This window comes from Strigops habroptila, chromosome 1, assembly GCF_004027225.2.
Source record: "Strigops habroptila isolate Jane chromosome 1, bStrHab1.2.pri, whole genome shotgun sequence".
In the NCBI taxonomy this organism is placed as follows: Eukaryota; Metazoa; Chordata; class Aves; order Psittaciformes; family Psittacidae; genus Strigops; species Strigops habroptila.
The window spans coordinates 122,462,583-122,475,559 of record NC_044277.2 but is presented as its reverse complement, the minus strand read 5'-3'; the positions used below and the strand labels follow the sequence as shown (position 1 = coordinate 122,475,559).

Here is a 12,977-nt window from a genome sequence, read left to right as displayed (position 1 = left end):
AACAATGGGGCAATGGGAAATGGGGGGCAATAGGGAGCCAAGAGGGCAATGGGGCAGGGCTGTGGGGGCAATGGGGAGCAATAGGGGCAATTGGATGACAATGGGGGGGGAAATGGAGCAGGGATGGGGGTGCTCGTGCCCTCTGGGGTCAGTGTTGGGGTTCTCAAGGGTCAGACTTGGGGTTACTACAGGGTCATGCTGTGTCACCCGTGGGTCAGTGCTGTGTCACCCATGGGTGCCAGTGCTGTGTCACCCGTGGGTCAGTGCTGTGTTGCCCATGGGTGTCAGAGCTGTGTCACCCGTGGGTCAGAGCTGTGTTGCCCATGGGTGTCAGAGCTGTGTCACCCGTGGGTCAGAGCTGTGTCACCCATGGGTGTCAGAGCTGTGTCACCCACGGGTGTCAGAGCTGTGTCACCCGTGGGTCAGAGCTGTGTCACCCATGCTCAGTGCCCCCCGCTCAGCGCCCCCGTGCCGGTGTCCCGCAGGCGGTGACGCGCGGGTGCGAGGCGCGGGAGCTGGCGCTGCCGCGGGGCGCCGGGGGGCACCCGGGCTTCTCGGTGGACGCCGCGGGGGTGGTGACCGCCGTCACCCGCTTCTCCTTCGCCGAGACGGCGGGGCTGCGGCCCGGCGCCCGCCTGCTGCGCGTGGCCCAGCACCCGCTGCCCGCGCTGCCCCCCCGCCGCCTGCGCGCCCTCCTGCGCCGCCCCAAGGCCCCCCTCACCCTCCTGCCCCCCGACCGCGACGGACGGCCCCGACGGTGCGGGGAGTGGGGGGATGTTGGGGGGGACATTGGGGGGTTTGGGGACATTGGGGACATTGTGGGGAATGGGGGGATGCGGGAGGCATTGGGGGGCTTGGGGAGGGGAATGGGGGTTCGTTGGGGGGATTGAGGTATAAAGGAGAGAACAGGGAGTTTGGGGGGGGCATTTCAGGGGTGTGGGAGCTTGTGGGGGGCTCGATGCAATGGAGAGAATGGGGCTTTTGGGGGAGAACGGCGGAATATGGGTGACATGGAGCCAAGTGAAGCCAGGCCCAGGACACCCCGTCCCCGTGTCCGTCCCCGTGTCCCCCCTGTGTCCCGCAGGAGCTTCTCGGAGCTGTACGCGCTGTCGCTGGAGCAGGGCCGGGGAACGGGGGGGGGGCCCCGGGGGGGCGCTCGGGGACAGCAGCGACTCGGGGGGCAGCAGCGACTCGGGGGGCAGCAGCGACTCGGGGGGCAGCGGCGGCAGCAGCGGGGGGGGGCAGGCGGGGCCCCCCCCGGCGGGGCTGCGTCCCGACACCCTGCGGCTGCTGCGCTCGCTGGCGCTGGCCGAGGACAGCCCCCCCCCCAGCGACCGGCCCCCCAGCCCGTGAGTGAGCCCGGCGGAGGGGAACCCCCCACCCCCTGGGACCCCCAAAACTCTCTTGGGACCCCACAAACCCCCTGGGAGCCCCCCCAAACTCCTTGGGACACCCCAAACCCCCGAGACACCCCAAACCCCCTGAAACACCCCAAACCCTCTGTGACCCCCTCAAACTCCCTGGGACCCCCCAAACCCCATGGGACACCCCATATCCCCTGGGACACCCCCAATACTCCTGGAGCCCCAGATCCATGGAGTCCCCATAAATCCCTTTGGATCCCCCCCCAAAGCCCCGGGGCCCCTCCAAGAGCTCTGGGACACCCCCCCCCCCCAGGGCCCCCCCAAATCCCCATGACCCTGACTCCTTGGGACCCCCGTGACCCCCCCATGACCTCTGACCTCCGTGACCCTGCAGGCAGCCCCTGGCTGACTCCACCCCCGACCTGCTGCTGCCGCACCACAGCCCCTCCCCCCCCCGTGACACGGTGAGACCACGTGACCCCTCATGACCCCCGTGACCCCCTGTGACCCCTCCTGTGACCCTGTGTCCCCAACTGACCCCATGCCCCCAAATGACCCCGTGTCCCCACTGACTCTGTGTCCCCCAGGGAGCCCCCCCGGATGCCGGTGGCCCCGTGACCCCCCCTGAGCCTGGACCCCCCCGTGTCCCCTCGCTGCGGCACTCGCTGGGCAGGCGTGAGTGGTCCCCGTGTCCCCCCGTGCCCCCCCGTGCCCCCAGACCCCTTCCCTTCTGCCCCCCCCATGTCCCGCTCCCTGTCCCGTGTCCCACGCGCCTCATTCCCCGTCCCTTCTCCCTCAACCTGTTTCCTTCTCCCACGTCCTGATCCCGCATCCCGCGCCCCCTGGGGGTGTCCCCATCCCCCGTCCCGTGTCCCATGGGACCCTCGCCATCCCCCGGGGGTGCCCGTGTCCCCTGGGGGTGTTCCCCCCACGGCTATGTCCCCCCCCAGTGCTCTCGGGGACCGGGGAGCCCCAGGAGGAGGAGTGGGAGGCCATCGCCCGCCTGGCCACCGCCTGCAGCGGCATCCTGGAGGCTCTGGAGCGGGGGGGTGAGCTGGGGGGGTCACAGGGGCTGGGGGGGGGTCACTGGGGCCTGGGGTGTCACGGGGGGCTGAGGGGTTCTGGGGGTTCTGGGGTCTTGGTCTCAGAGGGGGCTGGAGGGATGGGAGGCTCATGAAGGGGTGATGGGGGTGTCTCAGGGTCCCCCCCCCATGGCGGGGTCTCACATCTTCATTCCCCCCAAACCAGGGCAGCAGCTCCCGGAGCCCCCCAGCACTGAGGCCCAGCAGAGCCTGAGCCAGGGGAGCCCTGAGGATGAGTATGGATGGGGGGGGTTGGGGGGGGGGGTCTATGAGGGGTCGGGGGGACCAGGCACGGCCCCAGCCCCGTGTCCCCCCCCCAGGTCCCGCAGCCTCTCGGAAAAGGTGGCGCAGTTGGAGACAATGCTGAAGCGGCTGCAGGAGGATCTGCAGGAGGTGGGAGGTTGGGGGGACTCTGGGGGGGGCTCTCTGGGCCCATGGGGCTCTGTGGGGCACTGTGGGTCCATGCCCATGGCGCCCCGCTCCCCCCGCGCAGGAGCAGGAGGCGCAGCAGCGGCTCCGGGCCGAGGTGCGGACGCTGCGTCGCAGCAACCGGCGGCTGCAGCAGGAGCAGGAGGACGCGGCGGCGCGGCTCAGCCGAGTGACGCGGCTGCTGCAGCCCCCGGAGCCCCCCCCCGGCCCGTAGGGACCTGCCAGGACCCCCCGGGACTCCCAACCCCCGGTGGGGACCTCCGGCACCCTGGGGCTGCAGGCAGCACCCTCCCATCTGGGGCACGGCCATGCTTGCACCCTCATGCACACTCACCCTGTGCACGCTCACCCTGTGCACACTCACACCCTGTGCACGCTCACACCCTGTGCACGCTCACCCTGTGCACACTCACACCCTGTGCACACTCGCTTTGTGCATGCTGACAATGCACCCCCCCGTGCACATTCACCCCCGTGCACATTCACCCCCGTGCACATTCACCCCCGTGCGCACTCACCCTGTGCACGCTCACACCTTGTGCACGCAACCCATTCACACTCCCCCCCATTCACACTCCCCCCATTCACACTCCCCCCGTTCACACTCACCTCTGCCCCCCCCCCGGCCGCCCCCCACTAACTGTGAAACCAAAGCTGTGACAACCCCCGTGTCCCCCCTCCCCCCCCGTGTGACACTGGAGCCCCCTCAGGAGGGGCCGCGCTGGGGACAACCCCCCCAATAAAGCCTTTGGACTCCTCAGCCTCAGCTGCCATGGGGGAGGCAGATGGAACCCTATAGCCCCCCATCCCCTATAGCCCCCCATCCCCTATAGCCCCATCCTCTATAGCCCCCTATAGCTCCCCATCCCCTATAGCCTCCTATAGCCCCCCATCCCCTATAACCCCCACCCCCTATAGCCCCCATCCCTTATAGCCCCCCTATAGCCCCCCATCTCCTATAGCCCTACCCCTATATCCCCCCACTCCCTCCACACCCCATCCTCTGGACCCCCCCCCATATCCCCCATCCGTGTCCACGCATCAAGTCTCCTTTATTGCTGCCGGGTGCCAGCGGCTGCGGGGGTGGGGGATCACCCCGGGAGGGCCTCAGGGGGGGTCCCTCCGGAGTGGGTGCCGGGGGGGTCCGGGGGGGGTCCCTCATGCGATGTGACACGTCTCCCTGCGGGCGAAGCTGCGGCGCCGCTGGTTGAGGCCTCGCTCCAGGCGGGCGTCCTCCTCCTGCGCCCTGTGGGGAGGGAGGGGGTCAGGGCGGGACGGCCCCCCCGGGCCCCCCCCGGCCCCCCCGGGCCCCGCTCACGTCCGCTCGCGCCAGTCCAGGTCCCGCACGAGCTGGTCGCGCCGGTTCACCAGAGCCACCAGTTCCTCCAGCAGCAGCTGCTCCCGCTGGCGCTGGGCCGAGGACTTCAGCTGGTCTGGGGGGGACCCCAAATCAATGGGGGGCCCCCAAAGCTAGGCTGCCCCAAACCCGGGGGTCTCTGAGCTCAGGGGGGTCCCTAAAGGCCACGGGGTACCCCCACCCTTGGGGACCCCAAAGCCAGCCTCTCCCTAAACCAGAGGGTCCCCTAATGCTTGGGAGGGGGGCGCCCAAAACCCAGTTGTCCCCAAGCCAGGGGGTCCCCACCCCTGGTATGTCCCCAGCCCAGGGGGTCTGCATGTCCCCCCATGTGCCCCTATATCTCTCCCATGTCCCCCCCCATGTCCCTCTGTGTCCCCCCATATCCCCATGTCCCCCATGTCCCTGTGTCTCCCCGTATCCCCCCACGTCCCCCCATGTCCCCCGTGTCCCCCCATGTCTCTCTGTGTCCCCATGTCCCCCCATATCTCCGTGTGCCCCCCGTGTCCCCACCGTCTGTGGCCAGCATCGCCCGCAGCTCCCGGCTCAGCAGCTCAAACTGACGCTCCAGGTCCTGCTCCTCCGCCCTGGGGGGGGGCACACACACACACAGAGTCACGGGGGGTGTCAGCGGGGCAGTGACCCCCCCGGGCCGGCCGGGGCCCCCCCCGTGCCCGCTCACAGCAGCTGGAGCTGGTCCTGCCGCCGCAGCAGCGCGTTCTTCTGGTTCACCAGCGAGAACCACTCCTGGATGAGCTGCTCCTCCCGCGGCGGGTCCGCGCCTGCGGGCACCAGCAGGGGGCATGGGGACACCGGGGGACACCGGAGGACACGGGGGACACGGGGGACACGGGGGGACACGGGGACAAGGGGGACATGGAGGGACACGGGGGGATATGGGGACAGGGGGGACATGGGGACACAGCGATACGGGGGGACACAAGAGACATGGGGACATGGGGAATATGGGGACATGGGGGAACATGGGGGATATGTGGGGAGAAGGGGACATGGGGGGTAGAGGGACAGGGGACATGCACTGGGGAATGGGGATGGGGGGACATTGGGACACATGAGGACATGGGGGGACATGGGGGTCTAGGGACAGGAGGGGGACACGGGAACACACGCAGGGCAGCCCCCACCGGTGCCCGTGTCCCCATGTCCCCTCCACATGTCCCCTGCCAGGGGCCAGCTCCGTGTCCCCCCCCCCCCAGTCCCTTCGCTATGTCCCCACCCCAGGTCCCCAAATCCCCTCCCCATACCCCACTCCTCATGCGCCCCCCCCCGTCATGTCCCCACTCGAGTCCCCATGTCCCGGTGTCCCCCCCATGTCCCGGTGCCCCCGTACCCGACTGCATGAGGCCGCGCAGCTCCCGCTCCAGGGTGACGGCACGAGCGTCCACCCGCTCCTGCTCCCGCTCCAGCGCCGCCAGCTCGGCCACCACGAACTGGCTCGTGTCGCGCAGCCGCTGCCACCGGCGGGACACGGTGTCCCCGTTGTCCCCCCGTGCGACCCCGGCTTGCCCCATGTCCCATCCCACCCGCGTCCCCGTCCCAGCCCATGTCCCCACCTCCTTCCACAACTCCCCTGTCCCCCCACCGTGTGTCGCTCATGTCCCCCCGCCTTGTCGCACGACCCCCCCGCTGACCCCAGCCCCCCCATGTCACCGTCCCCAGCCCCACGTCCCCTTCCGTGTCCCCCCGTGTCCCCCATGTCCTTGTCTCCCTCATGTACCCCCCTTGTCCCCGTCCCCCCCCAGCCATGTCCCCCCCTTGTCCCCCCCTTTACCGGCGTCTCCTCCTCTGCTGGGGTCTCTGTATGGGGGGTCAGGGGGTGACACATAAAAGGGGGGGTCAAGGCGGGGGGGCGGGCACGAGGCGGTGACCCCGCGGCCATGCCCATGACCCCCCCGTGTCCCCCCCCACTCACCGGGCTGGGGCCGGGCTGGGGGGGCCACGGGGGCGGTCCCGGTGTCCCCATCACCCTGGAGAGAGAGGGGGAGGGGTCAGGGGCCCGCCCACTGGGAGGGGCAGTAACTGGGGGGAGGGCATTAGGGTAGACCATACAATGACAGCCCCCCCCCCCCCCCCCCGCATTAAGGCAGAGCCTTAATAATAAAAGGCTCATAGAGGTGACCCGGGCCGGGTCCCTGGGGGGGGTCTCTCACCGTGGGGGGGTCCCGGGGGGCGTCCCCGCGCCGCTCCAGGCGCCGTCTCCGCAGCAGGTCAGCGTCGCGCAGCTGAGAGAAGCTTTTGGTGCGGGGGGGGGGGCGCGGGGCCGGGGGGAGCCCCCGGGGGGGAGCGGGTCCCTCCCCCACCGGCGCGGTGCAGCCTCGGGGGGGGCACCAGCACCCCCGGGGGGGGCCAGAACCAGCGTCCTTTGACGCTGCGGGGTCCGGAAGGGGCCCCCCACGGCTGGGGCCAAGCAGGGCCTCTGGGGGGTGCCGGGGGGCCCCCCCCTCAATGGAACCATCTGAGGGGGACCCCTCCTCGATGGTGCTGAGCTGAGGGTGCGGGGAAGGCCCTGGGGCTCCCCCCTCAACAGAGCCAAGCTGGGGGACTGAGGGGGGCCCACCCTGTCCACTGTCAAGTTGGGAGTTCAGGGGCGTCAATGGGGGCTCCCCCCCAGTGGAGCCAGGCTGGGGGTTTGAGGGGGGGGCCCCCTCAGTGGTGCTGAGCTCTGGGTCTGGGGGTGTCGATGGGGGCCCCCCCTCAACAGAAGCAAGCGGGGGTTCTGAGGGGTTCCCCCCCTCAATGGTGCTGAGCTGTGGGTCTGGGGGTATAGTTGAGGGTTCCCCCTGGCCAGTGCCAAGCTGGGAGTCTGGGGGTGTCCTTGGGGGTTCCCCCTTAATGGCACCAAGCTGTGGGTCTGGGGGTGTCCTTGGGAGCTCCCCCTGGCCACTGCCAGGCTGTGGGTCTGGGGATGTTGATTGGGGCCCCCCCTGGCCAGTGTCTGGCTGTGGGTCTGGGGGTGTCTTTGGGGGTTCCCCCTTAAGGGAGCCAGGGTCTGGGTCTGGGGGTGTCTTTGGGGGTTCCCCCTTAAGGGAGCCAGGGTCTGGGGGTGTTGATTGAGGCCCCACTTGGCCACTGCCAGGCTGTGGGTCTGGGGGTGTCCATGGGAGCTCCCCCTGGCCATTGCCAGGCTGTGGGTCTGGGGGTGTCCATGGGAGCTCCCCCTGGCCATTGCCAGGATGTGGGTCTGGGGGTGTTCTTGGGGGTTCCCTCTTAAGGGAGCCAGGCTGTGGGTCTGGGGGTGTCGACTGGGGCCCCACTTGGCCACTGCCAGGCTGCAGGTCTGGGGGTGTCCATGGGGACCCCCCCTCAATGGAGCCGATGTGGGGGTGGGAGGGGAGCCCCCCCTGCGCAGTGCCGGGGGGGGGGCTCCTGCAGCCGGGCCCGCACTTGGCTCAGGTAGGTCATCACCCCGAGGCGGTCGGGCGCCGGCGGCAGCACCATGTCCGCCGGGTCCAGCAGCCGCGGCACCCCCAGCGCAGAGAACGCGTCAAAGGCCTGGGGGGGACAATGGGGGCTGGAGGGGAGCCCGGTATCGGGAAACCCCCCCCACCCCAACACCCCCCAGGGCTCCCCCCACTCACCAGCTTGTTGTTGCCCCGGATGTCAAGGGGGTCCAGAGCCTCATAGTCACTGGAGGAGGAGGATGGGGTGAGCCTGGTCCCTTCAGGGGTCCCCGGGGGGGGTCCGCCAGGGTTACTCCCCCCCATGTCCCCATCTCTCCCCATGTCCCCAGGGTCACCCCATGTCCTTCTCCACATCCCCAGGGTTCCCTTCCGTGTCCCGCCATGTCCCCAGGGTCCAAGCTATGCCCCCAGCCTTCCCCCCACATCCCCACTGTCTCCCCGCCATGTCCCCAAATGTCTTCCCCATGTTCTCCCCTATGTCCCTAGGGTCCCATCCCATGTCCCCCGGGTGACCCCCCACATCCCCAGGGTGTCTCCCCCACCCATGTCCCCGGGGAACTCCCCGTGTCCCCTGGTGTCCCCCCATATCCCCAAGTGCTCCCCTCCATGGCCCCAGGGTGACCCCCCCATGTCCCAAGTGAGCCCCATCCCATGTCCTTATTCTCCCACCATTGTCCCCATCTCCCCGCCCCATGCCCCCAGGTGTCCCCCACATCTCTTCAGGGTGTCCCCGTGTCCCCCATCCCACACCCCCGTGTGCCCCCCGCCCGCCCTTGTCCCCGCGCTGCCCGCGCCCGCGGCGGGGCTCACAGGAGCTCGGGCCGGTGCCGGTGCAGGAGCGCGCAGAAGGCGAGGCCGCTGCGCCAGGACGTGCTGAAGTTGGTGACGCGGACCCCGCGGTACCCGGCCGTGGCCGCCTGGCACCAGCGCAGCAGCGCCCCGCTGCCCCCGGGGGGGGGCTGCCGGCGCGTCAGCACCACACACCCCCCGCCCCGAGCACGGATGGGGTGCGCGGGGTGCCCCCAGCCCCTATGGGACCCCCCCGAGCACGGATGGGATCCCCAAACACCCCCCAGCAGTGGTGACCCCCCCAGACCATATGGGAAACCCCCCCATTCACATGGTCGCTGAACCCCCGCCTCCAGTCCATAAAGGACCCCAAGCCCCCCACCCCACATAGAGGGTCCCTAAGCCCCCCAAGGTGACCCCAGACCCTGTACCCCTCCAAGGGGGTCCCCAAGCCCACCCCACTCACCACGTCCATCTTTTGTGGGGGGAGTTGTTCACCCCCAGGGCCGGGGGGGTCCATTTGTACCCTCAGTGAGGGGGGGTCCCCACAATCACCCTCCTCTATGGGGGGGCCTGCGGGAGACACAGGTCAGGGACACTTGGGGGGGGGCTGAGGGTCCTGATCCCCCAACCCCCAGCCCCCCAAAACCCACCTGTGCCCGGGGGGGGCCCCTTTGGCTCTTCCTCCGGCTCCTCCTCCTCAGGCAGTGCCTGCAGTTCCCGGGGTGACTCTGGGGTACGGGGACGGGGGGGGGTCAGGGCACCCCCATGGCACTGGGGGGGACACGGGGGCCGGGGGGGTGTTGGGGACCCACCTCGGGGGGCGGGGGGGGGCCCCCCCCGCGGCTCCTCCTCCTCCTCGGGGTCGCTCTCAAAGTCGCCCAGGTCGGCCACGTCCCCCGGGCGGCTCAGCAGGCTCGCCACGCTCTGCATGTCCTCCTCCCTGCACACGCACGGCACACCGTGGCACACCCGTGGCACACGCACGGCACACCATGGCACACACGTGGCACATGCGTGGCACACACGTGGCACACCATGGCACACGCCTCAGTACTCGTGGCCCCTCTGCTGCCACCCCCAGTGGCACCAATGGCTCCCCACGATCCCCAGGGATCCCCAAGATCCCCCTGACATCACCCACCCATGCCCCCACACCCCCAGTGCCCCCAACACCCCTTCTGTGTCCCCGAGACTCCCATGTCCCCCCGATGGCCCCAAGGTTCCCAACACTCCCATAATGTCCCCAAGACCCCCACACCCCCATAGGGTCCCCCATGTTCCCAACCCCTCCATGTCCCCAACCTCCCGGTGTCCCTCCCAACCCTCAATGTCCCCAAGACCACAACACATCCCCCCATAATGTTCCCCCAATGTTCCCAACATCCCCCCAATGTCCCCAAGCCCCCCAGTGTGCTTCCAGCCCCCAATGTCCCCAAGCCTGCAGCGTCCCCCCAATGTCCCCAAGCCCCCCAAGCGCCCCCGAGCCCCCATGCCGCTCACGTGGGGTGCCCCTCATGCAGGACGCTGGCGCTGAGGCGCAGGCGCAGGCTCGCAGCCACCACCCTGCGGGAGCGGGGCCGCAGCGCCAGGGCCAGGGCCAGCGGCCCCCCCCCCGCCGCCGCCGCGGCCCCCCCCAGGCGGCCCAGGTCCAGCGGCGCCCCCGCCACCACCGACCGGCGGCCCCGCGACTCCTGCGGCCGGGGGGTGCAGTCAGCGGGGACCCCAACAGGGGAACCCCAATAGGACCCCATCACCCAGGGGACCCCCATCTCCCATGGGACCCCCAACAGGCGATCCCCCATGTACCCCAGCGGAGCCCCAACAGGGGACCCCCATGTCCCACAGGAGAGCCCCAAAAGGACCCCCATCCCCCAGGGGACCTCCCCATCCCCCAAGGGACCCCCCCCAACCCACATACCCCAATGGGGACCCGGTGTCTGGGCTCCCCCCACTCACGTTCTCGATGAGAAAGCTCCACTCCTTGTCATCGTAGGTGGTGGCGTGGGGGTCCTGGGGGGGTCCCGGGGGGCACACAGTGAGGGGGGGCACGAGCGGGGATCCCAAGGGAGGGGAGGGGGGGGGGGGCACGCACCCGGTAGAGGGTGACAACCACCTCGATGCTCTCGGGGACCACCCAGACGACCATCCCCCGGTACGGGTTCTCGATGCCGGGCTGCCAGCTGTGGGGCTGCACCCCCCGTCAGCACCCCCCCGGCCCCAGAGCCCCCCCCGAGCCCCAAACCCCCCCAGAGACCCTCCTGAATCCCCATAGACAGCCCTGAACTGCCCCCCGTAAAATCCCCTGAACCCCATAGACAGCCCTGAAACCCTTTATGTCCCCCCCCCGACTCCCCCCAGACTCCCATAGGGCCCCCCAAGACCCCACCATGGACCCTCCCACTCAGACACTCACAAATTCCTCTGCCCCATGCCCCCCCCAAACGACCTCCCAAACCCCGCGGGACCCCCCCAACCCCACGGATCCCCCCAGTCATACAGACACTCCCCCGGCACCCAAATCGCCCCGCCCCATGGATCCTTACGGCAGCCCCAACCCCACGGGACACCACCGCCCCCCCGGGGCCCCCCCCGCCCCCCCCCAGCCCACCTTGGAGCAGACCCTCCGGTTGCGCCGGGTCCAGACCACCGTGAGCTTGTCGGGCTGCCTGGGGGGGGCCGGGGGGGTCAGGGATGGGGGCATCCCCCAGTCCCCCCGCAGGTTGTGGGGCGGCTCCTCCTGCCCCGTGGGTGCAGGGTGGGGCTGTGGGGCCGCCCCATAGATAACGGCTCCGGCTCCGTAACGGCCCTGGCAGCCCCTATAGCCGCTATAGGGCCCATTGCAGCCCCTTTAGCAGCCCCTATACAGACCCCTTTGCACCCCTATAGCTGCTCCGCTGCACCCCTATATTGACCCCTTTGCAGCCCTATGGCGGCCCCTATACAGACCCCATGGCACCATTATACCGACCTCACTGCACCCCAATACTGTCCCCCTCTCAGCCCCTATAGCCTCCCTGCTGCAGCCCCTATAGCTGCCCCTATACAGACCCCCTTGCACCTCTATAGCAGTCCTATAGCTGTCCCTATATAAACCGCATTGCACCCCTATGCTGACGCCCTTGCTCCTCTATAGCAGCCCTATAGCTGCCCCTATGTAAACTCCATTGCACCCCTATACTGACCCCCCTGCAGCCTTGTAGCTGCCCCTATACTGACCCCTACTCCAGTCCCTATAACAGCCCCATTGCATCCCCTGTAGAGACCCCTCTACACCCCTACAGTCGCCCCCCCCGCCCCACGGCCCTGCCCCCCCATGAGTCACCCCACGTTGCTCCAGCGCCTCCGGGACCGCGCCCCACGGGGGGGGGGGGGGCACCCTATGGGGCACTAGACTCTCCCCTCCCCCCGGCAGGTGCGGGTGCTTTGGGGTGGGGGAGGTGGGGGGGGGGAAACCGGATACCTCCGGGCGGGGGGGCGAATGGGGGGGGAGGGGGGGCCGGGGTCTATTTTTAGCCCCGGAGCCGCCGTTTCCCGGCCCCATTTATGGACATTTTTAACTCAAAACGAAAGCGGGAGCGCGGGCGGGGGGGGGAGGGGGGCGGGGCGGGGCCTCCATGTCCCCCCCCAAGAGACCCCCCCAAATAGGGAACCCCCATAGGGAGGGGATCCGGGCGGGGGGGGGGTGTCCCTGGAATGTCCCGCGGGTTTTGGGGGGGTCCCGGGGGGGGTGTCCCACAGTTTGGGGGATCCCGCGTGTATCCCGGGGTCTGGGGGGGGGTCTCGCGGGTTTTGGGGGGGTCTTGGTAGGTCCTGCAAGGTTTGGGGGGGGACCCGAAGATTAGGGGAGCCCCGGGGGGGCGGGGGGGGGCGGGGTCTCACCAGCTCCTGCCTCCCTCCACCAGCAGCTCCTCGAAGGTCGCCACGAAGCGCACTTTGGCCGCGCGCTTCCCCGCGCGCTGCAGCCGCTTCCACACCGACCCCATCGCCCCCCCCCCGCAGCGCCGCGGGTTCGGGTCCCGCTGCCGACAGCTCCGGGGCTGCCCCCCCCCCGCCCCCCGCCCCGGGACCGACCGACCGGGGCCACCCCCCCCCGCTCCCGCGCTGGGCGCGGCCCGGTCCTGCCCGGGCAGGAAACTGGAGCCGGGCGGGAGGAGCTTCATCCCCCCCCCGGGCCATAGACCCGCCTCCCGGGCCATACAGCCCCCCCTTGGGCCATACAGCCCTCCCCTTGGGCCATACAGCCCCTCCATAGGACCATGCAGCCCCCCCTTGGGCCATACAGCCCCCCCCTTGGGCCATACAGCCCCTCCATAGGACCATGCAGCCCCCCGTTGGGCCATACAGCCCCCCCCTTGGGCCATACAGCCCCTCCATAGGACCATGCAGCCCCCCGTTGGGCCATACAGCCCCCCCCTTGGGCCATACAGCCCCCCCATAGGGCCCTGTATGTAATTGCTTTGCCCATAGGCCCCCCCCGGGCCATATATCCACACCCCCCTGACCATACATTCCCCCCCCGGCCATGTATCTACCC

At 69.8% G+C, this 12,977-nt stretch overlaps 2 protein-coding genes across 2 annotated transcripts; one reads left to right on the top strand and one right to left on the bottom strand.

Moving 5' to 3' along the window:
* Positions 1 to 249: 249 nt before the first annotated feature.
* Positions 250 to 3,635, top strand: LOC115607256 (signal-induced proliferation-associated protein 1-like). Its single transcript, XM_030484386.1, has 9 exons — positions 250 to 757; positions 1,085 to 1,165; positions 1,203 to 1,349; positions 1,759 to 1,828; positions 1,952 to 2,039; positions 2,315 to 2,413; positions 2,613 to 2,682; positions 2,767 to 2,839; positions 2,940 to 3,635. Exons 1-9 carry the CDS (start codon positions 324 to 326, stop codon positions 3,087 to 3,089), a joined length of 1,212 nt encoding a protein of 403 aa, XP_030340246.1. The 5' UTR covers positions 250 to 323; the 3' UTR covers positions 3,090 to 3,635.
* A 273-nt stretch (positions 3,636 to 3,908) lies between these two features.
* EHBP1L1 (EH domain binding protein 1 like 1) lies at positions 3,909 to 12,466 on the bottom strand. Its single transcript, XM_030502343.1, is given in 19 exon segments — positions 3,909 to 4,121; positions 4,194 to 4,308; positions 4,743 to 4,816; positions 4,912 to 5,011; positions 5,581 to 5,701; positions 6,022 to 6,047; positions 6,163 to 6,217; positions 6,401 to 7,561; positions 7,563 to 7,742; positions 7,829 to 7,877; positions 8,462 to 8,610; positions 8,907 to 9,013; positions 9,094 to 9,171; positions 9,256 to 9,383; positions 9,944 to 10,134; positions 10,400 to 10,453; positions 10,536 to 10,631; positions 11,052 to 11,109; positions 12,323 to 12,466. Coding segments are annotated over 19 exon segments (2,934 nt in total). The 5' UTR covers positions 12,427 to 12,466; the 3' UTR covers positions 3,909 to 4,033.
* Positions 12,467 to 12,977: the final 511 nt, after the last annotated feature.